The following is a 27,276-nucleotide window of genomic DNA, read 5'->3' on the forward strand; positions in this document are numbered from 1 at the left end:
GGGAGACCCAATGGAGATCTGGGGCAACAAAGGAAGTCCTATCAGCTCTTTACTTCCAAAATAACCTTATAGCTTTGGCTAATTACATCAGGAACTTATTATAGCATGTAGAGGTAGGGGGGCCTCTCTGCCTGCCTAGTTCTACCTGAAACACTTCAGAATAAGGAGAAGAAAATGAGGATATAAGAAAAGCAAAGAGAGGTACTTAGAAGCCCCCAGGGTGAAAGACTTGATGAGGAAGAAACAGTTGTATTATATTATACTATTAATTCTGGAGCAAACAATATTTATTTATATAATCATATAATATAGATGCTTTCTGTTGCTTTTCAGCTTTTTAAATAAACCTTTAGAAAAAGTACAGATGATTTCCTTGTGATTACACAGTACAATGTTAAAAGAAAAAAAGAATTTGATCGTGTAGAAGTAAAAGGACAGCTAGCCAAAGTCAGGGGAGGGAATGCAGATGGAGTGCTGGAAGGGCAGCCAGGGGATCTCAGATGCAGTTCTCAAAGTGGGGTGACAAGAGACCCTATCCATTGCTAAGGCTAGGAACACAGGAACCTTTTTGAGAGCCATGGGGTAAACTCTATTGGACATTTAAAGTTCTATCTGGAAGGATACAAAAGAAACTAACAATCATAGCCTCTAGCAGGTGATCAGAGCGGCCGAGGAACGAGGAACAAGAATAAAAGGGGGGGGGGGTGGCAGCCTTTCACTACAGACCCTTTGTATCTTTGAATTTTAAAACTTTTTAAAATTTTTAAGTAAAAATAAAGGTAAGTCATCAACCATCCAACTTCCAGGACTGCCTCCCACACCCTGGAAGAGCAGCACCGCTGCGCAAGACCCGCCCAAGGACATTCGCTGAATGTCTGCAGCCAAGAGCAAACGGTTGGATGCAACCGTAACGTCCCTTAGGATGCAGATGGGCGTATTACAGGAACCATACTAGGGAATATCATGCAGTAAAGAATCATTTAGACCTATGTTGAGGAAAATGGAAAGGTTTCCTTAATACCTTGTTGAATGAGACAAGTGAGTTAACATAGGTAAGATCCCATTTTGGGGTATATCTAAAAATGATATGTATATATGATCTGCATATGCACACTAAGTAGTACGGAAGGGCCGCAGCAAACTTAACAGCAGTATATTTCCGAGGTAAGACTGGGGAGAGGGGCGCCTGGGTGGCTCAGTCGTTAAGCATCTGCCTTCGGCTCAAGTCATGATCCCAGGGTCCTGGGATCGAGCCCCGCATCGGACTCCCTGCTCGGCGGGAAGCCTGCTTCTCCCTCTCCCACTCCCCCTGCTTGTGTTCCCTCTCTCGCTGTGTCTCTCTCTGTCAAATAAATAAATAAAATTAAAAAAAAAAAAAAAAAAAAGACTGTGGAGAACAGTTTCCATCTGAGCATGTCTTACTTGAATTTGTTATGGGATCTCTGCATAACGTGTAGACTTTTTTCAATCATTTTCTCAAAGCACAGCATTGCTCTGTCAAGTGAAAAAAGGCTTAGGAGGGGCGCAGTGAATTCGCGGAATAAACTCCAGGGAGGAACCACTCTGAACATCTCTGCCTCCCTTGAGAAGGGCAAGGCTTGATCAACGTCATTTCCATGTCAAATGCCTTACGACCCAACAGCATGGTGATCTGTCCCATCTGAATCCTTAAGAGTTCAGAAAAGTGGGGGGCAAGACCTCGTATGACCATTAGCTCAAGATCATGGCATCTCTCTGTCATTGTGGGACTCAGTAAATGCTTCTCGAATGAACAACTGCCCAGACACTGCCCCCAGGAGCTGGTTTCCAAAACCCCACCCGACCTGCAGCCACAGCTGTTCATGTTCTGGCCCCGCAACAACTGTTCACAGAAACCGTGGCCTGGCAGGGGGAGGATGGGGGCGTCCAACCCTGACCGAGGGCTGCCCCCGTGACCCCTGCACAAGGACTCAGCCACCCATAAGTGTGACTGTCTCGGTTAATAACACACACATTTTAGGAAAAACCAGCAAGGTCACGAAACTTCCACCCCTATCTGGGCCTGGAGGGTCTATGGGGCCCAGAGGCCTCTCGTCCAGAGCACAGCGATTTTGTAGACATCCACACCAACACCACCCACAGCTGCTGATTTGTTTATTGCACGAGAAACTGGCAATACCAAGGCAAGGGGGAAGGCATTACAAAACCATCTGTTGACCAACCCAGAGCTACCGAAGGGCATTCTACACAACACCTCAGTTATATACATGTATGTACACACACGCACACACATGAACACACTCTGAATACCTAAGAGTCTCAGGCTTCCAAACCCCACACAGCAGCTTGCACCCCAACCCCCCCAGGAGAGAGGGACACTGCAGGGAAGCACAGCAAATGACTCAAGGAAAGAAAAAAGGCTGAGCTCCGGTGAGCTGAGACACTCAAATCAGCACACGCAACAGAGCAGACACGGCTGACCCTCCTGGGCGGCGAGGGGGGAGGTGGTGGGGGATAAGAAAGGATCTGGGGATGTGAGCCGGTCCTAAGAAGGCCCTGTGACTGGTCAGTGGGCCTGCCTGGGGTCCTAGGAAGCTCAAGCTAGTCTGCAGCTGGTGTTCAGTGAGAGAGCCCCAGGGGCCTAGACCAGGGAGCTCACGACCACCACCCCTCCAGCATCCCAGAGGAGCATGTTCGCCTTGCACATCTCCACACATGTCGGAGGCTGGCGGGAGCTCCAGAAACCGAGTCAGACCGTGTGCAGCAGCTTGAGGCCCTTCCGCTGGTCTCCAAGAGCATCATTTGGCATGTGCAGATAAAGCCTCACTTCCAGGCAGGATGAACATGCTCTAGGGTGGCTGGGACACCCTGCATTCTCAACAGGAGACTAATGGACTTGCCTGTAGCCTCAGGGGCTGGTACGGAATGACAGGGTCATCCACCCCCACATGCTCCATCACTTGGGGCAGCCTGAATAACTACATCTAGCAAAGGAAGTTCTCTACCAAAGGTGGCAAGGTTGAGTGACACCCAGGATACCACCCTCCCCTCCCTCCCTGTCAAGGCTTGGGGACTAGGCCGCTGTGAAGCTGGGCCGCCGGGTCAGGCCTGCCTGAGCTCACAGAACTGCCAAGGGGGTTCCTAAAAGGAGCAGCTGTTTGGGAAATTCTTGGACCAGCGGGGCCAGTCCCTCCAGGTCCCAGGGACTCCCGGTGTACCAGCTCCTTGACAGAAAGTGACAGCGGCATACCGACATCAAAACACAAAGTAACCCTACACACAAAATGCTTCAAGTTGATACAAAAGGGAAAAGAAAGTCTGAGGAAGTTTGTTGTTTCCAACCCACTCACACCCAAGCAGCTGGTACAACCCTTTATTCGCAGGAAAGAACAAATTGTCCCGCACCGAGTGCAGAGATGGGCCTCGCTGCTCACCCTCAGTGGCTGGGTCCTGCTGGGAAAGGCAGCGGCGGGCCTTGACCCAGAGCTCTCTCCGGGCGCGGGAAGAGTTCCTCTCCCTCAGACCTCCATTTTATACAGATCACTGGAATAGTTCTATTTAAAACAGAACCTCTAACTGACAAAGACCCTGGGCCTTCTCAGCCCAGAAGAGCTACCCCGAGTGAGCGGCCAGTGTCCTTCTTGCCTGACTAGTGAGAACCAGGGCTTCTGCTGCAGCTCTTCGGCACAGGGCCCCCTTCCCTGCACGCTCATGCATGCCTAGCGCCGGTCTTAGGGGAAAAGGAGGAAGAGCTTACAGAGAGGGTCAGGCCTCCAGACTTTGCAATGGGTGACGGGGCCAAAGGTGACATGGGGGCTTTATTCCAGACTGCCACCAGTGGGTAGGATAAAGGAAGGGACAGGCAGGACCTCTTGAGGTCAGGCTCTGCTACCAGTCTGATGACAGTGTGGTCCCACGCACGGCCACCACCTGGAGGGCGGAGGGGGGGGTGGTTCCCAGGAGCTCTGTGGCCACTGGCCTCTCGGGCAGGAAGAACTCATGACTACATGTGCGCTGGGGGGTGTGGGGGGGGGCAGCCTCAGTTACTCCTGTCCGAAGCCTTCAGTCTCCTCAATGGCGTACAGCAGCTTCTCTTTCAGCTGTTCATAGCTCTTGTACGGTGGGAGATCCAGGCGGTTGAAACTGTTGAGAGAGGGAAGCACAACAGTCAGCAGAGGGAGGTCAGGGCTCCATGGCCCTGCCCCAGCCTGGCTACAGTGAGGTCAAAAGAGTTCACGTGACCGTGGCTCGACCACAACACCAAGTGGCCAGATGCCAGAACAGAGTCCTTGAGGGGCCTGCGGTGTGAGGCCTTCATGCTTCCTGTCCCTGCCCCCACCACCCCCCAGAAGGGTCAGCAAACAGGGCAGGGCAGCTGGAGAAATGGGGGCCTGGGCAGAGGGCACACAGGGAAGCAGCTCTTTGTCTAGTGGAAGAGAAGTGTTTGAATATTTAATAGCTGGTGAGACCATGAGGACACGGAACTGCACCACAAGCCCCACAAAATCAGAGGCCCCGCCTCTCCAACCCCAGGGCCACACAAAAGTTGCCGAAGTCCCTGAAGCTGCCCCACCCACAGGGCTGCCCTCAGGAATTCATCTGGTCTGTGAGGTTCTGGCCACCTCCCACTAAAACCAGCAGGCTCACCACGTGTGACTTCTGGGCAGCCAGGTTTCCTTGCCAACCTTGTCGATGCAAAACTTCTGTGGTCCATTGCTACCTGTTACCCAAAAAGAAACAGCATATACAACAGGACCACGCCTTCCGTGGGCAGGACCTTGACTCCACCCACAGATGGCTCAGGTCCTGCCCACTGACTCGCAGGGTGGGAGCAGCCCTCAGGCCCATCCCAGGGCCCCAGCCGGGCAAGGGAAGACATACCGATGAGTTCCGCAAATCCGCCAACAGGCAGGCGGCAAGTCCCAGTGACGAACTGCAGCAGTCGGATCCTCTTCTCGTTGTCCATCTCCTTCACCACCTAGAACGAACTCCACCAGTCAGAGCAGAGCCGGGCAACCCACGTGACCCAGAACCTCGCTCTAACCTGTGACTCCTGTCAGCTGGAACCCCTCTTTAGGGCTGAGAACACAAAGCCCGGGTTGCGTCGGGGGTTAGAGCCACCATCCTTGGAAACCCCAAAGCCGCTCCCTCTGACAGGGTGTTTGGAGGCCAGTCCCACCAGCCCATGGGACATCTCTGGTCTCAGGGGCCCCTCGAGTCAGGTATTCTTTTCCCATCCAAGTTCTGCTTTGAAAAATATACTAAGGATGGGAGTGATTGCTTAATGGGTATGGGGTTTCTTTTGTGGGGGGAGATGAAATGTTCTGGAATTAGATGGTGGTCATGACTGCATCACACTGTGAAGGGCCAATGAACCGTAATACCTTAAAATGCTTAACACGGTGAATTTCATGGGATGGGAATTTTGCCTTCACAAAGAAATTTTTATTTACCTACTCTTTCTCATGTATGCTATACTTCATAATGACAACGACAAGACTACACATATAAAAGAATCAATTCATTATATCCAGGACTCCGAGCTCATTCAGTGTCTCTGGGGACAAGCACGTGCTGTCCCGTCCCCCCCAGCTGGAAGGAAAACCACACAACCAATGGGAGCTTTCCTTCCTGCCTGCAGGCTCACCCTCCTGCCCGCCAAGGCTGACCACCAACAGGTCCTGTCAAGAGCCCTGGACACAATCCAGCTGCAACAGCTCTGTTCGTCCCAAGGCTGGGTTTCTCTTCTCCTTTCACAAAGTGAGGGGAGCATCAGAGATGAGGGAGGTGACCATGAAACACGTGTCCTTGAGCCTGAGATCAAATCGGGTCTCTTTCCTGTGGCTGACTGCTAAAATACCCCTGCCTGGACCCTTACCCCAACCCCACTGGGACAGGCCCCAGGACCTACCTGCCAGAACCACTGGATCTGCTTGCTGTTCTTGGTGTAGTGTCGGTAAATAGTGTTCTTCTGCCAGTCGCTCATGTCTATCTCTTGCATGCCGCAAAGCATTAGCTGCAGGGAGGACAGGTGTCAGCCGCCCAGTGCCAGCCCCCTTCCCACTCACGAGCAGATCAAAGCATCCCAAATATCTTCATGATTTCTGCTGGCAGTGCTAATAACATGGGTGATACGAGTCTTGAATGTGGACGCCCTCAAAACAAGTGTGAGAAACCCAATCACAACTATGTGCCCTGCTGCCTCGGTCCCGAGAGAGTGTGAGGTTCTACTGGTGAGTTTCTCTGGAGACGCAGTTTGCCAACAAAGGGCACGACCGCCCCGGAGGCACAGGCTCAGGGCGCCGGCGACCCCAGCTCTCACCTCCAGCTCTTTCTCATCAAAGTAGCGCAACCACTCCAGGGGGGCCACCTCGTTGAAGCCATCCAGGAAGGCTTTGGTCTGCTCTTCCACACCCCGGGTGAAACGCCAGTCAGTCAGCAGCCTAAAACCGAAGACCAGCCATCAGCGGAGCTGAGACGCACTGCTCGGGTGCAGCTTGGGGCCTGCCAGGAGGCTGCTGTCACAGCGAGCGATCTGCTGAGAGGTGGCTTTGGCGCACCCAGAGCCAGTGGGCTGCCGGCCCCGGGCCCGACGCCAAATGGGAGGCTGTGATCCCTGGTGAAATGCGCGGGGGGCCTGGGTGGAGGGTGCCCCAGAGACAGGGGTGGCTCTGCTCCCCTCCCCCCGCCCCCGGCTCCCCAGCGCTTAAAACTCACATGATGTACTCGTCCTTGTTCTCCTCTGTCACTCGGATGCTCTCACCACCTTCCTTGAGCTCGTGGGTTGTCACCTTGCCCAGGATCTCCATGTCCTGGATGAAGTACAGCTCTAGACCACACTCTTCCAGGTTGTTCTCTCTGGGGGCATGAGAGATCAAGAGGGAAGAGGTCTACCTTAGAAGCGTCTCCCGTCATCCTGCTCTGTCACTCACTTTAGTGCTCATGGGATGCTAGGACTCACAGCCTAAATCCAGAACAGCCACAGGAGAGAATTCTGGAGCTGCCCGACAGGGAAGCCTAGGAGCTGCGCACCTCCACAAGCACTTATAAAGCCCATCTTTATGGGCTCAGAGCCATTCTGGCAGAGAAAATAAAGGCCTACTCCCCAACTTTGGTACCCCAAGGCCACCATGCACAGTTGTGTTGGAGATCCCTCTCCTCCCAGCACGGCACAAAGGAGAGGACTCACTTGATCCAGACAATAGAGTTGTAGAATTCGGGGTCGATAGATTCCAGGTCCTTCAGGGTTGGTCTCTTGTTGAGCATCCGCTTATAGAAAGGGAGGGTGAAGCCTGTGTCAATGAACTTTCCATGGTACAGAGCCTGAGGAAGAAGAGACATGGCCAAGGGCTTTGGTCTTCTTAGGACACTGCCCGAGGCAGGCTCTTGGATGCTCCACACCAAAGCCCAACTACTGCCACCTACCCTTTCTCCCCAAGAGCAACTGTGACCTTGGGACAGTGTCTCACCACAGCTGCAGACCACAGGGGCAGGCAGAGCTGGCTTACTTAGGAACGCACTGCCTGCCCAGCACGCTTGCCCGCCGGCTCCCTGCTCTAGCAGAGATCTGCCCCACACTTACGGACAGCACAAGCCCAGGTGGCAGCCCTGACGAGTGAGTCAGTGACGCTCAGAGCTGGGCGGCAGAGGCAGCCAAAAATAATGCAGACGCTGTCAACGGCGGGAGCTGGCGGGCCAGTGGTGAGTAATAGTCTAGGGTTTTACTGGTCTGTCCTGTCGGCTGCTGGGCCAGGCGGGTCTCTAGACCTGGGAAGAATGTGCCCACTTCCTGAGCCCAGCACCTTGGCCAAGAACTTCCAGACAGGGGAAGGCACATATTTAGTCATGGCTCTTGGGTTCTCGTGGGCAGAGCATTCGGGAAGTCAGGAGGAAGCAAAGGAAAATTAGCAATGAAACAAACTACCAAATATGGCAGAAGGACTGTGGCTACTATGGGCTCCCCTTTCTCAACCCTGGTTCTCTACCCTCAGGAGACACTCGACAGGATGCACGTGACATGATGCCCTCCTCTATTCATACTGTGTTCCTATTTCTAGATAAATACAGTACCGTGACTCCCCTTTCCCTGATGTCGATGCCTCCTACATCCTGACCAGCTGGTCTACCAGGCTCTGTTCTAAGCTAGTGTTGATTCCAAATCCCCTTCCAGAAGGCCCGAGTGTCTCAGGCAGACATTCCCTAACACTCTCACCCGAGGGTTGTGACAGACGGTGGTACCCCACCCCGCATCTTCCCTCCCCCCTGCAAGAAAGACAGCAAGCGGGCAGTGTTTGCCATGCCAACATCCTCGACAGGGTGGACGCTGAAAGTTAAGTGATGTCCATGGCCCAGAAACCCTGGGCTATCGCTCAACAGCCCCATGATCCAAGGCAACGTTTTGTCAAAGAGACTGTTAACTTTTGCAGGTAGGCTGGGGTGAGGGCAAGACAATGCTTTTAGGCTCTTTTTATGGGTACATCAGCCATTGCTGATCCTACACAAATCAACACAAGAAAACTCTCTCAAAGCCCCTGGGCGTGCCACTGAGAGAGCTCTGAACTATCTCCAGAACTCTCTCCAGCTTTTTGCATTTCTTGTTAGGTGCTGTGTGAGGAGAAGCGTGGGGCTCAGAGACAGGGCATCCACTGCAGGTCGCTGTCGGTGTATCCGGCCTCCTTGGCTGCCGCCCTCTCTAGAGATCTCACAGCCGTGCATCTTACCATAGCGATGAATCGGCCAATAAAGCGGAAGTAGGTGAGGTGGTCAGGGTTGATGGAGGAGGCAGGGTTGATCTGCAGGCAGTAATTGTTCTTCCCGGCATATTCAAATAAACAATACATGGGGTTGAGCACCTCATGGGACAGGAGGAAAAACCACTCCCTATGAGAGAAGACAAAGAAAAACAAGAGTAATGGATCCCTTCCTGCACAACTGCACTGTAGATGTGACTCTCTTCTGCTGTCCTGTTTTGGCTAGTTTGGAGACACGGGTCCCTGGGAGTCGAGCTCCACTGGGATGAACACCTGGTATAACCTGTATTAACAGCAGGTCAGTGAGCAAGGGTGAACCAGGACAACAACTGCACTTGTAGACAGTGCTCAGGAAAGCCTCGTGCATGTGTCTGGGCTCCCAGGTGATGCATTCCAGGACTTTACATCCGTTATCCAGTGTGGCTGATGGCAAAGGAACCTTTGGTACCCCGAGGCCACCATGCACAGTTGTGTAGGCTGTGCATTGTACAAGAGCACTATGTTAAAGTATCATAGATTTGCACGTTTATTACAATTTTCCTGCATACAGCAGTCAACCTGGTTTTTTTCTGATAAAACCAAAATATCATGACCATTTCCCAACATGGAAGTGTCTTGAGAAAGAGCATCTTTTCTAAATCTTGCAAAGGTGCTGTAGGAAACAGCTCCCCCCCCCACCCCGTTTCCACCCTGAGTAGGCAGCATGAAATGAATACACAGTAACATGTTCCTAGGTCCTGATGCATGAAAACTCTGTAATCCGTGCTGCCTCTAGATTACAAACCTCACTCCCATTAGCTATACAAAAGGTATCTCATTTCCCTTGCTCTTTGCCCTCCCCTCACCCTAGACCCCATCACCATACCCTTTCCCACACTTCCATGCATTTGTCTGAACCAACACCCATGCCTTGGCATCTCTTTGTGGCCTAGGTACAAGCCTCAAGCCAGAATTCAGGGTCCTTTCAGGCTTGAGCTAAACCAGCAGGGGGACATCCCAAGGGGGCCAGTCCCTGGCTGCTCGTGGCCGGGCAGACGAGGAGTCCTTCGATGCAGAGGGTGCCTCGGTATCCTGTCCGTGGTTCTACCCTGTGGTAGAACAGCATGACGTAACCTACCATAGGGTAAAACCACTGGCAGGACACAGAGAGACAGACACACACGGGGTGGGAGCCACACCACCAAGCAGAGCCTGGAGAGAAGGTCACCATGGTCACCACAGAAAAAGAGCAATTGATCCACAGGGGCCAACAAGGAGGGCAGGGCCACCAGCAAACAGAGGACCAGAAATAAGTGAACCCAACACCAAGAGAGATGTCCCCACACCATGAGAGGTCAGTGAGCTGAGCAGTCACCGCAGGCCAAGGTGCTCCTTCTCCCTGCCAGGGGACTTCAGCCCCATGATCCAAGGCAACGTTTTGTCAAAGAGACTGTTAACTTTTGCAGGTAGGCTGGGGTGAGGGCAAGACAATGCTTTTAGGCTCTTTTTATGGGTACATCAGCCATTTTAACTTTATTGACCCTATGCACGTGATGTGTAGTGAGTGCTGATCAAGGTCCTCTGGATGGTGACCCAACTTGCATGTGGCACGCACACACCAACACACCAGATTCAACCTGGCCCAGCTGCCTCAAGAACAGAAGCCCAGGGTCGATTTCGAATGGAAACCATAGGACACCAATATTTAACCACTGCCCACTGGTGCAGCCAGACTGGTTCAGGTACAGAAATCACGCACCACTGTCCCTGTGAAGCGCCCAGCCTCTCCACAGACCAGTAACTCAAGGGTTAATGCCCAGCCCACAAGGGGATCCCAGGACGTGGACTGGCCCTACCCATGCCGACTCCTGAAGGTGCCTCAGAGTTTTGGGAACCGATCTGAGCAAGGGGGAGGCAGCTTTCTGGCCGCGAGCACTAGAGCCGGGGGAGACGGGGGGCAGCTCACCTGGCGATGCCCCCGTAGTCCAGGCCCTCCTCACCCCGCATGATGATGTAGAGCCGGCGGCGCAGGTCATAGGGCTTCATGTTCATGATCTGGGGAGACAGAGCATCGTGGCCAGCCTGCCACTCCCCACTTCCATGGTGGACCGGGGGCAGGGGGCAGGGAATTCTAAGTCCTGCTCTTCCGCAGACACTTGTCACCAAGGCCCACACCCTGGAAACTCTACCATGTGGGGCTAACAGGCCACATGATCGAAGATGGGGTGGTGTGAGGGGGCCTTCTGCTCGCTGGGTCTTAGACACCATGATTATTCTCTAACCTGTTGGAAAGAATCCTCGAAAAGCGTCTGCCTGGAAACACTGATCTTCACATGGCTGGGGAGGGCATTTGACTGAAAAAGAAAAAAAAGGAAAAAAAGAAAACCAACCCCGAATCAGGACCTCAGTGGTCACTATTCAGTCGGGTCTCCTGTCTGTACAAACAGGCTTCCCCGTCTCCCTGGGCAAGTGGCAGAGAGCCTGGTACCCCAGAAATGGGAGCTGGTTGTCGGAAGACGATGTCTGACAATGCTCAGGGCAGGACAAGTAACCGGCCCACACCTGGAATGCAGGCATCTCAACACCTCTGCGAGACTGGGAAATCATGCCAAAGTAACTCGGTCAACCCCAGTGTCTGGGGGAGGTCCGGTCCCAGCACTCACGTGGCAGAGGAAACGGAACTGGTGATACTTCCACCGAAAACTTCGGTCGTAGGCACCAGGGGAACCTTGCTTCGTCCTGGGGAGAGCAAAGATGTTCTAGAACCCACGTGATTTCTCAAAAATTAGCAAAAGTTAGCCCTGAGGAAAGCTGATGCTATGTTAAAGACCAGAAAGGTGGGCATAAAAGAAAGGAAATAACTGGCATTTCTGTAGACAGATTTGAGAAGTAAAAACAAAAACCAGAAATAAAGCCAGACCTCTTGCTTTTAGAGAAAGACCACTAGTGTTATTCCGAATAAAGAGGACAGCCCCCCTCCCCACTCCTCCAGATCCTCCTGCAATCCCCTCTACTGTGATCCCAAAATTAGCCACCAGAGGGCAGTAAAAGGAGAAAGACAAGGATAAACCCGGACCTTGCGAACAGATACTAAGGTGGCCTGTGGGAAGTCCTTACCCAGACTCAAACCCTGGGCGAGGATCCTTAAAGGTGGTGGTGCGTGTATTGTGGTCCACAAAATAGCGTACCCCTTCACTGGTGTACTTCATCTCCCACCCCGGGGGCAAAGCTGGTTCCTGGATCATCCTGGAATCACAGGAAGAGAGGAGTTATGAGCCAAGCTCTCCTTCTGGGCCTCAATGCTTAGGAGGCTGGGGTTCCCCAACTGCTGCTTTCTCTCTGCTTTTACCCGGGCTCCGCACAGCCCTTGAGGGTGGCCCTTGAGGAAAGGCACCTGGTACCACCCAAGTCATGAGGACAGTTCTGGAGCAGAGAGAGGTCATGTACCAGCTCTGGGTAGATGGCCGTGGCCTGAGTGGCCAACCAGCAATCGTGAGACTCCACACGCCCCTATCCTAGACTAGCTTCTGGAGGGTGGGGGTGCAGAGGTTCCTTCAAACCTCTTGAAATCACACTATTAGCAGCCTGCACAAGTGGCAGAGACCAGCGATACCCGCCAGTCGGGCCACTCTCTATCCATCAGGAAGGTCAATTTAAGAAGCCACGTTCAAGGCTCATTAGGCAGACACTATATGGTAAGGGTCTTGGGGTACTGGTGTGTAGCTAAAGATCCCAGAATATTGACCAGAGAGGACCAACGCAGGTCAGGGCACTTGGCCAACACTGGAGCTACACGGGGCCTACACGGGGCCAACCCGGCCCAAGTCCTTACCCCTGGGTCCGAGGGTCCTCCCACTGGGTAGTGCGTGTGTTATGGTTCACGTAATACACCCGTCCATTGTCCTGTCTCTTCTCTGCCATGGGAGAAGAAAGAAAAGAGGACAATCAGCTTGAAACATCTGGAGCCCACGTCCACTCCCCTCTCCGGAGCACCAGGTCCGAATTTCTGCTCCCATTCCCCACCTGTTAGAAAAGTTTAACCGCTGAAAGCCTCGCTCACTCACATCTCTCACTGTAAAGAGGACAAAGAGAATCTTTCCCTATTGGGGAGTGGGGGAAGGATAAACACATTTCCAACTCGAGATCCAGCACTGTCTTTGGTTGGTTGATTCGTTGGAGGGAAGGGGGTGGTGTGGCAACAGGGAAGGGGAGCAGCCCAGCTGAAACCAGAGGCCTAATTGCATCCAGCTGTGTGCAAAGTGGAGGCACGGCCAGGCTCCCCTCAACCCCGGTCCCCACCCCAGTCCCTCATGGGCTGGTCTCTGGTCCTGCCACTGCTCCATCCAAACCGGGTCACTGGGGGGGGGGGGGGGGGCGGCTGCATTTTCCTTCATATCCTTTTGATCAGCGCTCTGTACCACAGGGCCTATCTACCGTCCACCTTATCTCTTTCCCCCTGCATAAAGGCAAAGCTTTGTTCTAAAACTCTCACATCTCAGCAAAACTGCTACACCGCACGTGTGCATTATAAATGCCTAGGGCTGCGGGCACTTACAATGCCCACTTGTTCCTACACCTAAGTGTGTGCTTCAAGCCACGGCAGTGTTTGGGGGTGCTCAGACATACTGCCCCTGTCCTCTGGACAATCCTTACTCTCTCCCCTCTCTTGGGGCTTGGGTGCTCACGGGTGGGAGTCTGGGCAGACCCAACTCTAGCTGGTGATTCCGGGCTTTGAGAGGTGTTGAGAGGGGTGCCCCATCAGGTCCAAGTGGATGACAGGCTGCGAACCCAAGTGAGGTCAGCTTTCCCAGGAAGTTCTTGAGCCTTCAAATCTGTTTCTGTCCCCCAAACAAATGATGCAAATGGCCCTCCCTCTTTTACAATGAAAGGGCGAAATTAAAGAAATAAAAATAATTAGTTCCAGAAGTGAGGGGGAAACCAAAAGCTAAAAAAGGCACAGAACCGAGGAGCCCACTCCTCTCCCCTCAAGCATCAGGCTGCAACGTTCTCAGGAAAAACCCAGGGTCTTGGACTCTCTGCCTTACGTGGTATCCATTACTTGACAGAAATTTTTAAAGCACAGACAAAAGGAAAGAAAGAAGATGCCCAAAATTATGACAGAGCTACCTCAGCTCAGTTTATGGGACTGTCCCACAGAAGGCAGGCTTCCCAAGAAGGTTCTGAGGAAAAGGAGAAGCCGTTCCCATCCCAGAAGCTTCTGCTTTGAACTAGATCCTCCGTGTCTGCTCTGCCAAGGGTCCAAAGCCAATGCTAATCAACAGGCCGGGAGATCTGTCCAGCCGGCCTGGGGGCTATGCACTCGCTGCTGTGGGCGGAGGTGGGGGCTACTGGAACTGCCTCACTGCATACAATTTCACAGTCTGAGGGCTGGGAAAGTCCTGAAGTGAGCATCTAGCTTGCCTCCTTTGGGAAGAAGCAGATTTGGAAGCATTTAGTCACATGTGCAGGGTCAAGGCAGCTGAAGAGATATGGATCTAAACCCAAGGTGTCCTGACCCCTGGGTGTAGGGAGAACCGTGGGGTCTCTCCTGGAGGAGCAGAAAGAGACCTAGGACGGTGAGGAGAGCCCAGTAGATTTGATCGCAGGCTCCCACTAAATGCAATTCTCACTCGGTTCTGCTGCTCTTCCTGTTTGCTGAACTCTCCTTGGGAAGGTGGCCCTGTCCCAGCCCTGAAAAAGCCAACACAGAGCCCAAAGGATCTGCTTAGGGAGGTTCCCTGGCCCTCGGCCGGATGTTCTTTCTTCTCAGTTTCATATGAATATAAGCTTGTGTGTTTTCCTGGTCGTATGTAAACACCGCTGACTTCGCCATGGCTCCTCTTCCCATCTCAGACATTCCACACTTGGCTTCTGGGAGCTCTTTTCGAGGCGCTAAAGCTGCTCTTACTTGGTGACCATCATGTAACAGAACCCGTACAGAAATCAATCATTTGACGCTATAGATCCACGAGCAACTCTGGGTCCCTGGCTCCAGGTCACAGCGTCTATTGGCTGCCAAACAACACCACGGATTCTTGCTTAATCTGAAGCGTTCTCCCCTGCCTCGCCTGGGATCCTGTGTTTGACTCCTCAGACTTGACTGACTGCTGATCTCTGAGATACCAGGGACCTTTCATCAGTTCAAAGAGCCAGGTGGATGATCTGTGTGCGTAAGGGATTCCCTAGCTGAAAATCAAGAACTGTCTGGATGCGCCACTAACCAATATGTCCCCCTAGAAGGTCTACAAGGTCCTTCCAGGGCTCTGGAATGCAGTGGTAATGCACTAAGTGACACCCTGTGGGCCCAAGGAGGGGGGTGATGCAACCTGGTAAATTACTACCAGGGAGTAGTGTGTCTGTACCAGGGGGTTCCAGCTCAAAAGCCATACTTTTCCAGTTCATGCTTATCCTATCATTGTCTGCTTCTCCATCTTTATTGGGGAGCGTGCGCCTGCCCAATTTTATATCCCATGTGCACACCACCAAATTAGCATCTACTGTCCTCCACCGGCCCAAACAATACATTAAATCCGACACCTGCTGATTCTTGCAAAAAACTGCCCTCTTCCACCCCCAGGGACTCTTTCTGTACTGGCTCAGAGCTGCAGAATGCACTGAGTCTCACCATCTCTCATGACCCCTTTGTGCATCATCACTCCTACCCAAAATAGCCACAAAGCCCATAATTTCTCCCAAGTCATACATGTCCATCCTTCTAACTCACTATTGGCAAATCACACACCGGAGCTAAAATTCTCCAGTTGACGAGGAGAATCCAGCATGGTACTATTAACCAGCAACGATGCACTTTCACTGAGTTGCCACCCGGCACTCAACTCTCTCAACTGCTTCCCTCTGGCCTCTTTCACAACTGTGTCACAAAGAAAAAGGGTGGCTTTCTTTAGACAAAATTAGGCTGAAGTCCTCCAACATCTCAGCTGCAAAGAAAGTTTTGGTGGGGTGGCTCCTCCCAATCACACAGCCACAGACCTGAAACCAATGCACCAGCGAGTAAGCCGGCGCCAGAATGTCTTAGTCAATGACAGGTCGGATGGGTGGGTAGACAGTTCAAGGTCAGGACCAAAACCCAGCAGTCCCATGGCCGCCCAAGGGCTCTGTCCGCAGGGTCACACTCCTTCAGCCATGGCGGGTGAACGCTCCAGGGGTGCAGGGGAACTCAACTGCCTTCCCAACCTTCCAGCTCCAACGTCTGTAACTGCTCAGGCTTGGCCTCCCCACGGAGCGTGCTGGCGAGAAGTAAAATGGGCAGCTGAGGGCTGGGAGTGAGGAAGCCGCTCAGGGAAAGACGACAGAGCACAGTGGGGCATCAGCTGACAGACGGCTGAGTACACGGAAGAACTCAGTACTTACCCCAGCCAGGAGGGAGGGGGCCCAGTGGGTCATGGTCAGTCGAAGTACTTGAAGACTAAACACAAGAAACACAGCAGAACACAGAGGTTAAAAAAAGCCGCCGGTTAAAAATAAGTCGATCGATAAAAATAAAAATGCCAAGGACTCGTTTTCATATTTGAGCACTTGGTACACAGGCTACAGTGGGGCCTGAGGTGACATCCCCTCCTCCCAGAAGTTTTTCTCCAAAAAGAAAAACTGAAAAAGAGCCCCCCACACGGAGGGCCCTGACAGGTTTTGGAGAGGGCGGAGCGAGGGGGAGGAAGATGCGTGCAGGGCAAGGTGGGCCAGGGCTGTGGAGGCAGAGAGCCGGCCCCAGGCGTGGCAGAAGGGCCTGGGCCCGACGGCCCCGCAAGCTCGGCCGGTGCCTCTGCTCTCGGCTCCGGCTCCCCGGCGGCCAGGGCGACTGAAATCACCACCACCTCCAACTTTCTCCAAGAACCACACACGGGAGGGGAAAAAATATCACAGGCCTTTCCAATGAAATCATTCCCACAAGCCCTGCCCACGCCCAGAGCTTCCTGGCTGGGGGCTGGGCCCTCCTCCCTCCACCTCCCTCCTGGGTGCGCTGCCAGAGGGAGCAGCCGTGGTGTGCAGAACCGGCCCAGACTGAGGGCACATTCATGCCCCAGGCCCCTCACCTCCCCCAGGAATGTTTTGCTTCCCTTCACAAAGCACCTTTATTCTCCCCCAGCCTGAACCTGAAGTTGCTTAGTGTTCTGTGTGTGCCTGTCTGGGGAGGTGGGGCGGGGGGCGAGGTGGCAAGCGAGCAGGAGAGACAGGAGAAAGAAGGCGGGGGGGGGGGGGGGGGCGGGGGCGGACTCCAGGCCTTCAGGGTCACTGTTTACATTCGCACCCCCCCAGCCCCAGCCTAATTCTGCTGGGAGATCCCTGGGGCAGGGCTGCAGTGGACAGAGAGCTCTCATATAATGCAGGGAAGGGGGCTGTTGTCAAACACTCTTCATAGTTAAATAAAACAAGTCTTGTTCCGTTGTTCCACACTTGCTTGCTTGCTTTTTTTTCTTTTCTTTTCTTTTTTGCTGAAGCATTTTTATTTCACTTACTAAAACTTAATCGTCGCATGAAGGGATCAAGTTCTCAGTGCAGACTTCGGGCTGCCCGGCTGGCTCTGTCTGGGGGCGACGGAGCCACACACAGGCAGGACGATGAATGGGGCTCAGTCTCGGCTTGAGAAAACATTGGTGGAACTCAACTGCCAACGCACACGCGCCCCCCGCTTCACAGCCGGCCCCCCGCCCCCAGCTGAAAGGACAGAGAAACTTTCTTTCCAAGGTGACAACACAACTCTTCCAAAGCAAGTTCCAACAGAGATGTTTAAGTCTTGAAACCATAGGTTCCTTGATGGGACAGAGCCCCCTTTCAGCAAAGGGCCACCTGCCCAGCAGAATGAAACTGCACGAAGGTGTGGGAAGCTGGGCTGTGCTCGATTTAGGGCCCCCGTTACCGTCGTCCTAGAGGACGTGCTCAAACTACCACCCCAACTCAGATTTGTCTGATGGCTACTGAAAGGGAGCTCCCAGAGGTCATTCTGGTAAAAGTGCGGGGGGTGGGGGTGGGCTGCAGCATCTCCCAAAACCCAAGTTCCTCCAACCTTGTTAACACAGAAGAGCAATAGCTATAAAAAACATTCGGTAACAGAAGGAAAGGAACTAACTTGTGAAATACACGTGCATTTCAGATAATGAAGCCAAATAGAACTCAGTGGGTCATAAGCTGTAGCAAAAAGGAAGAAATACAGAAAAGGTCATTTTAAAAAAATAAAAGAAGCATTCAGAGCAAAACTGTTCGCTGCTTCAAGTCTTTTTTTTTTTTTTTTTGAATGAGTGGATAACCCATAAAGCAGTCATGGGCTCCAGTGGGAAATTAGCTCCCAACTGGTACCAACTGGGCTTCAGTGGACTGATGGTCATCTTCTGCATAACTCGACAGATCAACAGACCAATCTTTACTGACAGCCTCCGTGACCCTCATTGAGCTAGAAACCAAAAAATATTTATCAGCTATCAAATATTTCCTTTTCCAACACCAGGGCACCTACAGTGTAGGCACAAACTTAAAGAAAAGCCAGTCAGATGCTCCCACTCAGAACTTCCGGGGAACAGCAGGAAAGCACGAGGTCTGTTGGAAATGACTCACTGCTGTGGGAGAGTCCACAGTCCTCGGGAGCAACAAGTGTTTAATGGCAGCACAGCAGGGCAATGTCCTGCACAAACTATTCCTTTGCCCAGCCTACCCTTGGTTTCTGCCGGAGCTTGGTTCTTCATCATTCCGTTCATTCATTCTCATTTGGTAAATTCCTTTTTTGCCTAAGTTTAACCAAGTGGATTTCTGTGATTCATCAAAATCAACTACGACTTGTATACAAAGCACAGGGAGGAGAATAAAAAAACTATCAACTCTTGTCTTTTTCTTTCTTTCTTTCTTTCTTTTTTTAAGTAGGCCCCATACCCAGCGTGGAGTCCAATGCAGGGCTTGAACTCCCAACCCCTGAGAACAAGACCTGAGCTGAGATCGAGTCCGACGCTTAACTGATTGAGCCACCCAGGGGCCCCAACCTTTTTCTTGATCCTTGCCTTTTTTTTAACTGCATACAATGTTGGCTCTCTTTCACTGTACTGTTGCTTTTTTAAAAAAATTTCTTTGGCATTGTCCTATTCTCATCCTATCAGATCCACACACCCCTAAAACCTGTGAAAAGGGGAATAGAAGAGGAAACAAGAAGGAAGGGAAAGTGACCAGAGATTGATAAGCATGAACAACGCATGAGAAGGAGTCAACGAAAGCTGACATTCACAACAATTTGACCGCTTGCAGTTAAAGCAAAGCACTTAACTATTTTGGACATTTCTTCCCTAATGTACATAGTACAACTTGAAAAATAAGAAAAGGAAGTGGACAGAAAGAAGCCAAAGAGAAACAAAAAATAAGAGCTACACACCATGACCTGAAAACCAAAACCCCAAATCTCCAGTAAGTCAACCAACTGCCCCTTCTCTTCTCCCACATTTCCCCTAAAATGAGTGATCCTAAGCATTGCTTGGAGCACAGCCAGAGAAGCACAGAGAAAGGGGCATGGAGGGATTACAGTCGGAAGAAAGATCCTGGGATGTGCAGGTGACTCTTAGCGACAAGGCAGTTTCCTTTACTAGTAGGAACAGAAGGCAACACTACTGAATTATTTTCCTGGTAACTGTCCCTCGGTTGGGACATCTGAGGTGCAGGCCCCGAGCCAGACAGCTCACGTTGAGTTCAATTCCCCCAGGGACTGAGCACTAAGTTCCAGTAATATTTTAAGATACAAACTCAGAAATAAAGAATGTCTAGCAAATACAGCCGACGGCAAGAAAGGCTCTGGGAAGGGCATAAAGGTTACTGTATAGAAGGCAGGCTCCTCTTTTAAGGATCTACCCCATGGGTGCAGAACAAAACCCAGGTGTTTGAGAGTTCAATCCAAGGGGCTCTCTGCAGAGTAAGAAATGAGACTTGTCTGTTTCTGGATAATGCAATTTGGCATCCACACATTAGGAGCCACAGAATGATCTTTTTCAGTCCTGAAGACACTGGCTACCTCCTTTGGTTCTTTTTTTTTTTTAAGATTTTATTTATTTATCTGACAGAGAGAGAGAGACAGTGAGAGAGGGAACACAGCAGGGGAAGTGGGAGAGGGAGAAGCAGGCTTCTCGCAGAGTAGGGAGCCTGATGCAGGGCTCGATCCTAGGACCCTGGGATCATGACCTGAGCCAAAGGCAGACGTTTAATGACTGAGCCATCCAGGTGCCCCCAGACTGTGGTTCTTTTTTTTTTTTTAAAGATTTTATTTATTTATTTGACAGAGAGAGACACAGCGCGAGAGGGAACACAAGCAGGGGGAGTGGGAGAGGGAGAAGCAGGCTTCCCGCCGAGCAGGGAGCCCGATGCGGGGCTCGATCCCAGGACCCTGGGATCATGACCTGAGCCGAAGGCAGACGCTTAACGACTGAGCCACCCAGGCACCCCCAGACTGTGGTTCTTAAGGGAGGACCAAAGCTGGGGTAATGGGAGTGCCTTGGAAACAGGAGTAGACACAATGTACTCTAATGGGTGGACATCCCCATGGAACCGCAGCAGGATCACAGAAGAGCGGGCATAGCGAAACTGTGAGGGCAGAAGACAAGTATGTACATGATGCTCACAAGAAACAAAGGCACGCTGGGGCCTTAAGAAATGGAAGCATATCAGAAATAAGGGAACAATGGGCGCCTGGGTGGCCTCGGTCGGTTGGGCGACTGCCTTCAGCTCAGGTCATGATCCCAGGGTCCTAGGATCGAGTCCCACGTCGGGCTCCCTGCTCAGGGGAGCATCTGCTTCCCCCCCTCCCTCTGCCTGCCTCTCTGCCTACTTGTGATCTCTCTCTATGTCTCGGTCGGATAAATAAATGAAATCTTTAAAAAAAAAAAAAAGGAAGAAAGAAAGAAAGAAGGGAACAATAAGAGAAACTGAAAAACGTGTGTGATGAGGCAGACGGCAGGAAGGAACTGTGGGAGACTGTGATGTGGGGTTCCCCTGGCTTCCATCTTGAACTGCATTTTGTGTTCTCTCGAGAGCAAGTGGAGAAGAACGAGGTCTTGGTTTCAGCCCAGCAGCAGGAGGAGGAGGAGGGGAAGCCGCTGGTACAGTATCAGCTCTTAAGTCTTCCGAGTCAAACCCTGGGCCAAGGCCAAACCCCAAAAGAACTGTATGAAAGCGACTCTTCTTACTTATAACCAGGACATGGCACCGTAGCAAACGAGGGGCAAAGCAAATCCAGGGGAGAGGGAAGTCAACAGAGAGACATTGAAAGCTGACCCAAAAAAGATTCCTAACACGTTTTTCAATATGAATCTTGTTTCACAGAGAAAAGGGAACAATCACCTCCATCCAGAACCCTCCTGAATCCCAGCCAAGCTGAGAAAACCAGTTTGGAGTACTCAAGAAAAAAAATGTTTACTTCAACGGGACCCTCCAAGGTGAAGTTCAACCTCTGCGTGCCCGGGATGACGCTGCCAGAGCGATAGAGGTGGGCCGGAGAAGTGGATGTTCCAACAGACCAAGTGAATCTGACCTCCAGAACCTGCCCTCTCACACACCAAACATCTCAGTCAACCGACAGGACATATCTGATGCATTGTAAAGCAAAAAAGATTTCTTTAAGAGATTTTTTTTTTTTGAAATTAGAGAAGCTGAGTAAGCAGGGAGACAAAATGATTGTGAGACTCCTAGAACGTGTCCTTGTCTCTAGGTCAAAAGCCAGAAATGCCCGGACCTTCCTAGTTTTATAGCCACGACCACCCAAAGAGTAGGTAAAGTCTTTGGGGCCTAGCTCTGGAGGAACAATTTCTGAAATGCAGAGAATGACTGGATTCCACCCAGTTTTGAAACATGCCAGAAGTGGATGCCAGGCAAGTGTGAAAGGGGCTGTGGAGTGCAAGCTGGGCATAAGAACCCCCAGGGCATGGATTAGAGACAGGCATTCCAGCTGACCTCGACACAACATAATGTGGCAAACATCGTGCTTTCTGTTCATTCATACTAAGGAAACTGAGGTTCCTCATCAGTTTACTCGCTATATGATGAGCATCAGCCCCCACAGAGAGGAGAGGAGACAGGCCTGCCCAGGGGGATGACACCATCCTCTATGATTGATGGTGTAGCTCCTGCTTTGGGTTAGCAGAGAAAAAGCTGCAAACAAAGTTGATAATGAATGCTACTTGGTTAAACGGAATTAAAGATTTTCTGAGCATCTAACTAGGAAAGTATCTAATTTAGAAATGGGTTGTGGGCTTAGAGTTTATTTCGAATAGAAATAATGTTGACTAAGCACGGTGATTCAATGTTGTGGACCAGGTCAAAAAGTTTCCAGCCTCTAATCCACCACCTGCTCTAATTCTAGGGAGATCCCAAGCTTCATGTTCAAGGTGCCCTGAGAATATGCAGAGTTCCAGTTTGGGAATCCTCCTATCCCTACCAAAGAGGCTGTGTGGCTGGGTTCCACCAGCCACCAGGTCACTGGTGGAGGCTCTAATGGGATGGAAGGTGAGGCTAGGAGGGCTCCTGAAGGGACACAGTACAGGAGGCCATTAGACAGTTAATCTGGGACCCTAGCACTCTGAATTCTGTTAAGTAGGAAATTTAAATGCTGTTCTGTCGATAATGACTACAAAAAGCTTCAAGCCAGTGATTAAAACGGCAGTGATAGGGGCGCCTGAGTGGCTCAGTCATTAAGGGTCTGCCTTCGGCTCAGGTCATGGTCCCAGGGTCCTGGGATCAAGCACCGCATCGGGCTCCCTGCTCCATGGGAAGCCTACTTCTCCCTCTCCCACTCCCCCTGCTTGTGTTCCCTCTCTCGCTGTGTCTCTCTCTGTCAAATAAATAAATAAAATCTTTAAAAAAAATAAAAATAAAAAAATAAAATGGCAGTGATAAATGCAGACCAAAGCCCCTCTTCCTTAAATCCTTCATAGTGACTTTTAAAAAGTGATCAAGTGACAGTGACATCTGAAGACCACTCTGCTGGGAACAGGCAGTACAGATCGGAGAAGAGAGCAATGCCAACAGAGAGAACAACTCAGAGGCTGCCCTAATTGCTAAGTTGGAAGGGACAGAGAAAAATTAGGAATCAGAGAGAAGGAAGTTGAACTAGATCAAGGGTCAATAAACTTTTTCTTCTACGGGCCAGACAGTAAATATTTTAAGCTTTATAGACTATATGGTCTCTGCTGTAACTACTCAACTCTGTTGTTACAATGTAAAAGCAGCCAGAGTCAATATCTAAACTACTGGGAGTGCTTCTGTGCCAATAAAACTTTATTTACAAAACAAAGTGTGGGCCAGTCTGGCCCATGGACCATAGTTTGCCAAGCCCTGATTCACATCAATTTTAAAGGTCCCTCTATCCTTGAGAATCTGTCAAACAAGAAAGATCTAAAGAAAAACAATAGCAGCAATGAAAAGGATTTGGGTGGCTGTTTTGTTCTGAAAAGCTGAGGTACGGGAGAGATCACAGCTGACCTTCAGGTTTCAAATTAGAAATGAGCGTGGAAGGAGGGGCCAGGAAAGAGATCCAGTCTCGGCAGAAAGACGGTAAACTGGGTTTCAGGTATCTCGATTCCTTAAACACGGAGGCTAGACAGTGAGTTGCTAAATCAGAAATAATGGAATTTGAGGAATTTCACGGCGATGCGTAAAATCTCCAGAGCACTGATGTTTCGAGCCACGGCTTTCCCCGTTCACCAAACAGGTCAACGGCTACTGTGTGAGGAAGCACACTCTCCGGCGCCAGGAGGCTCCACACCGTCGTGGCGAGCCCCTGCCCTCTCACCTGGTAGAGGAATCTTTGGCTGAAGTGCTGCATGGCGCCCTGGAGCTGATTGCGCTGGGACTGCCACTGCTCATAGTTCCGCACGTACTCGGCTGTGGGGCGCTGCCAGGTGGTGGTCCGAGTGTTGTGATCCACATAGTAAAACCTGCCTCGGGGGTCTGTGCGCTTTTCCCAGCTGGAAACATCAAGCTCAGAGTGAATACAGTTACCAAATTCCAGAGAAATCTCAGGGTGGCTGGCAAGGAGGGACTGAGGGAGGGTTAAGCATGGGGTCGGGGCAGGCAAGCCCCAGTCATGGAAGCTTCTGGGGCTTACAGGATTAAAGCAGTCATTTGTGGTTGCCTCTTCACCATTAGCTCCTGATTTCCATTTAGGAGATCCATGTTGTTCTGGGGAAGGTGACTCTACTCCCAAGTGCAGAGGTAAGCAGCTGACTGGATCAGGAGTGGGTATGTGACCTATGTTGAGCCTAATCAGGGCAAATCTTATGACTTTTGCTAGGAATTCGAGGAAAAATATAGTCTCTCTTCCTTGCCAGGCATGACTGAGAAAGCATGCAGTCCTAGGAGGCACTGGCTGCCATCTTGGACCCAAATACAATATGAAGTTGACCCAACAGATGGCAGAGGAGAAAGACAAAACAAAAAAAAAGCCAGCCCCTTGGTGATATTTTTGAGTCACTAGATCAGGCTTCACTTGAAACCAGGATCTACATCTAGAATTTTCAGTTATATTAGCCAGTGAATTCTCTTCATTATTTAAGCCAATTTGGATCCCAATTTTTGTTACTTGCAACAGAAATCATCCTGATGTAAAGTGCCAGTGAAAACATGTTGCATGGTCGTGAGAAGAAGAGTTGGTATGGACAACAGCAGGATTCTCTACAGTATTTTTAGTGAGAAAGCAACCTTTCCAAAGTACTAAAATACCTAAAATACCCATGGGCAAGGCAAGGCTAGAACAGATGGTAAAAATCTTCAACTGTGCTTGGTAGGTATAACTTGATTTGCACACACTGAGGGAAGAAGTGATCAAAAGAAAGTAAGAGAGGGAACTTTATGGAATGATGGAAATGCTTTAACATTTTGATGCAGTGTAGGACACGAATGTATGCATTTGTCAAAACAGCCAACTATGTACCTGAGATCTGTTTATCTTATTGTACATAAATCATACTTCAATTTTAAAAAGTGAATTTGAATCTAATCATGCCTCCATATCTAACTACCAGTTTACAGGGAAGACAAGGGATAGAGGAGCATGTTACCCAACACCTCAATGTCACATCAGTTACATCCAGACTATGAGAAATTCTACAAATGCCAATGATCTTCAAGAAATAAATGGTCAGGGTGCCTGGGTGGCTCAGTTGGTTAAGCGACTGCCTTCGGCTCAGGTCATGATCCTGGAGTCCCGGGATCGAGTCCCGCATCAGGCTCCCTGCTCAGCAGGGAGTCTGCTTCTCCCTCTGACCTTCCTCCTTCTCATGCTCTCTGTCTCTCATTCTCTCTCTCTCAAATAAATAAATAAAATCTTGAAAAAAAAGAAAAAAAAAAAAAGAAAGAAATGGTCAGAAAAAAATAAGAAAGGGTGAGGAACTTACAGAATAAGAGAGACTTATGAGACATAACAGCCAAAAGCAACATGATGGTCTTGAGTTTGAATCTGACTCAAATCAACTGTAAAAACATTTTTAAGACAATTGGGGAAAACGGAACACGGACTGGGTATGACATGAAGGAAATACTGTTAATTTTGTTGGGTGGGATAATGGTATTTTAGTTTAGTTTTTCTTTTTTTAAAGTAATCTCTACACCCAACATTGGGCTCAAAATCACAACCCCAAGATTAAAGATTGCATGCTCTACCGACTGAACCAGCGAGGCGCCCCTAGTTTTATTTTTTTTTTAAACCCTTATGTGTTAGAGATGTATGTGATGAATAATGGTTCAAAGTATATGACATCTGGGATTTGCTTTAAAATTTATCAGTCCCCTCCCTTGAAAAGTGGAAGGTCAGATGAAACAAAATGTTATTCATTGTCAGAACCAGGTGGTGGTTACAAGGGATTCATTGTACTACTCTCTCCAATTTGGTGTATGGCTGATGTTTGCATCATAAATTTGAAAGGGGGACAGGGACAAAAGGGGCTTTAAAAAGATAATAGATACCAATGAAGAAAACAGCATTAACCCAATACAAAGGGAACCAATATGGATTACACTGTATGTGTTGGAAAGTCTTTGTTCCCTAACTATCTTCTCATTTATTTCATCTTCTCCGAATCCTTATCTTACTCACATGGCTACCATGCTTTGGTCTGGTACCTTCCTCAATTTTCAGGGTTAGCTTCTTAACTGACTTTTTTTGGCCACCTCTTCAATGATTCTTTTAACTCAAAGCCTCTTTAAAAATGGCTTCTCTTTAAGGAGTTCCCAGTCCCGATGGCTAGTGCCCACCCTGTGTCTGGATTCTGCCTGCTAGACTGCTTTGCCTTCACGACTTACTGTCACTTTGGACTCAACTAAATGCCACAGCTCTCTCCCTAAACCTGAGTCTTCCCCAGTCTTCCTCCAGCTAGTCCTCCTCCCAGGGGTGAAGGTACCCCATCATTCCTGATGCTTCCCTTCCCGCTGATGTGAATTAACCATTCAGCCCAAGGGCTTCTTAAGGTTGTCACCTGCCCTTGACTTTCCATTTCTCTGTCCAACTATACAGGAACAAATCTCCCCACTCTGAGCCAGCCTATAAACTGCCATGGGGATAATCATACCAGAGTGCCCCACCCCCGCCCGCTTGTGTGTGATGCTCCTGCTCAAAAACTTCAACGGACTCCCCACCACCCTTAAGTCAAAAACCCAAATTAGTATTCAAGGTTCACAACAAACTGGAACCTTCCCACCTTTCTCATAGATCCTCTCAACGAGTGATTTTTTTCTTTTTTTATCAAAGGAATCATGTATCAATAGTTTAAAAATACAAACAGTTCTAAAGGAGGTACAATAAAAAAACAGCATCTCCTTCCCTACCTCTCCCCATTGCTGATTCCTGCTCCTCAGAAACAACAACTTTCAATTCTCAACTGCTTCTTCTATTTACAGCCATGTTTCTGAATAACATGCTTCTTCTATTATGTCTTGATTTCTGTCATATTAGACGTTACTTGTGAACCCTCCACTGTCAGAGCTGAGCATTTATTATATCCCACCCCACAAGACACACAGTGCCCTCTCCTCCCTCAAGACTCCCAATGTAAAAAAATCATCAACTCAACATTCAGAGTTTGTATTATGGCTTTGTAGAATACTAGAAATACATTTCCTTACTTGTACAACTTTTTCTTTTTTTCTGAAGTTAAAGAATTATGTATTTCATTCTGCTTGGTTTTCAAGAACCTATCACTACTGCCCTGCCAGATTCTCGTAGCACAGGTGGCCTTTCAGTGTGAGTTAGATGTGCCTGGCCATGTCTCTCCAAGCACACTTCGTCCTTTGTGGACACCTGTCCTCCAGGCCAGCTCTACATCACTGTCCTGAGTCATCTTCCCTCACCTTCCTCTTGGGAACATCTTTGGCCCCTGAATGGAGTCCCCTATGTCCTGCATCTCATGACTTCTTTCTTGGTTTCCTCTCATCTGGTAGAACAAATCATCTAGTAGCTTCTGAGAAAGAATGCACCAGTGAATTGTTTGAAACACTGAAGATACCTTAATTTCAACCCTCACAGTTGAGTGTGAAGATGACTAAGAGTTAGGCGCCTGGGTGGCTCAGTTGGTTGGGCGACTGCCTTCGGCTCAGGTCA

At 50.2% G+C, this 27,276-nt stretch overlaps 1 protein-coding gene across 3 annotated transcripts in view; it reads right to left on the reverse strand.

Annotated features, from left to right (window-relative positions):
* Positions 1-2,116: 2,116 nt before the first annotated feature.
* WWP2 (WW domain containing E3 ubiquitin protein ligase 2) overlaps positions 2,117-27,276 on the reverse strand; it is a 135,306-nt gene continuing 110,146 nt past the window's right edge. For 2 of the 3 annotated variants that reach the window (XM_081806418.1, XM_081806419.1), the window contains 15 exons: positions 23,476-23,650; positions 16,080-16,134; positions 12,541-12,622; positions 11,826-11,954; positions 11,372-11,447; positions 10,991-11,062; positions 10,675-10,763; positions 8,700-8,859; positions 7,169-7,302; positions 6,697-6,837; positions 6,302-6,422; positions 5,891-5,995; positions 4,861-4,957; positions 4,627-4,699; positions 2,117-4,122 (listed from right to left, as the gene is read on the reverse strand). In XM_081806418.1, coding sequence (XP_081662544.1) covers positions 4,023-4,122; positions 4,627-4,699; positions 4,861-4,957; positions 5,891-5,995; positions 6,302-6,422; positions 6,697-6,837; positions 7,169-7,302; positions 8,700-8,859; positions 10,675-10,763; positions 10,991-11,062; positions 11,372-11,447; positions 11,826-11,954; positions 12,541-12,622; positions 16,080-16,134; positions 23,476-23,650 — 1,609 coding nt within the window. In that variant the 3' untranslated portion in view covers positions 2,117-4,022. Of the gene's footprint in view, positions 4,123-4,626; positions 4,700-4,860; positions 4,958-5,890; positions 5,996-6,301; positions 6,423-6,696; positions 6,838-7,168; positions 7,303-8,699; positions 8,860-10,674; positions 10,764-10,990; positions 11,063-11,371; positions 11,448-11,825; positions 11,955-12,540; positions 12,623-15,698; positions 15,774-16,079; positions 16,135-23,475; positions 23,651-27,276 lie in introns of those variants that run through there. The other variant, XM_081806420.1, reaches the window with a different exon arrangement.

The sequence above is a fragment of the Leptonychotes weddellii genome, chromosome 16 (assembly GCF_054177405.1).
Source record: "Leptonychotes weddellii isolate Sample4059 chromosome 16, ASM5417740v2, whole genome shotgun sequence".
Classification (NCBI taxonomy): Eukaryota; Metazoa; Chordata; class Mammalia; order Carnivora; family Phocidae; genus Leptonychotes; species Leptonychotes weddellii.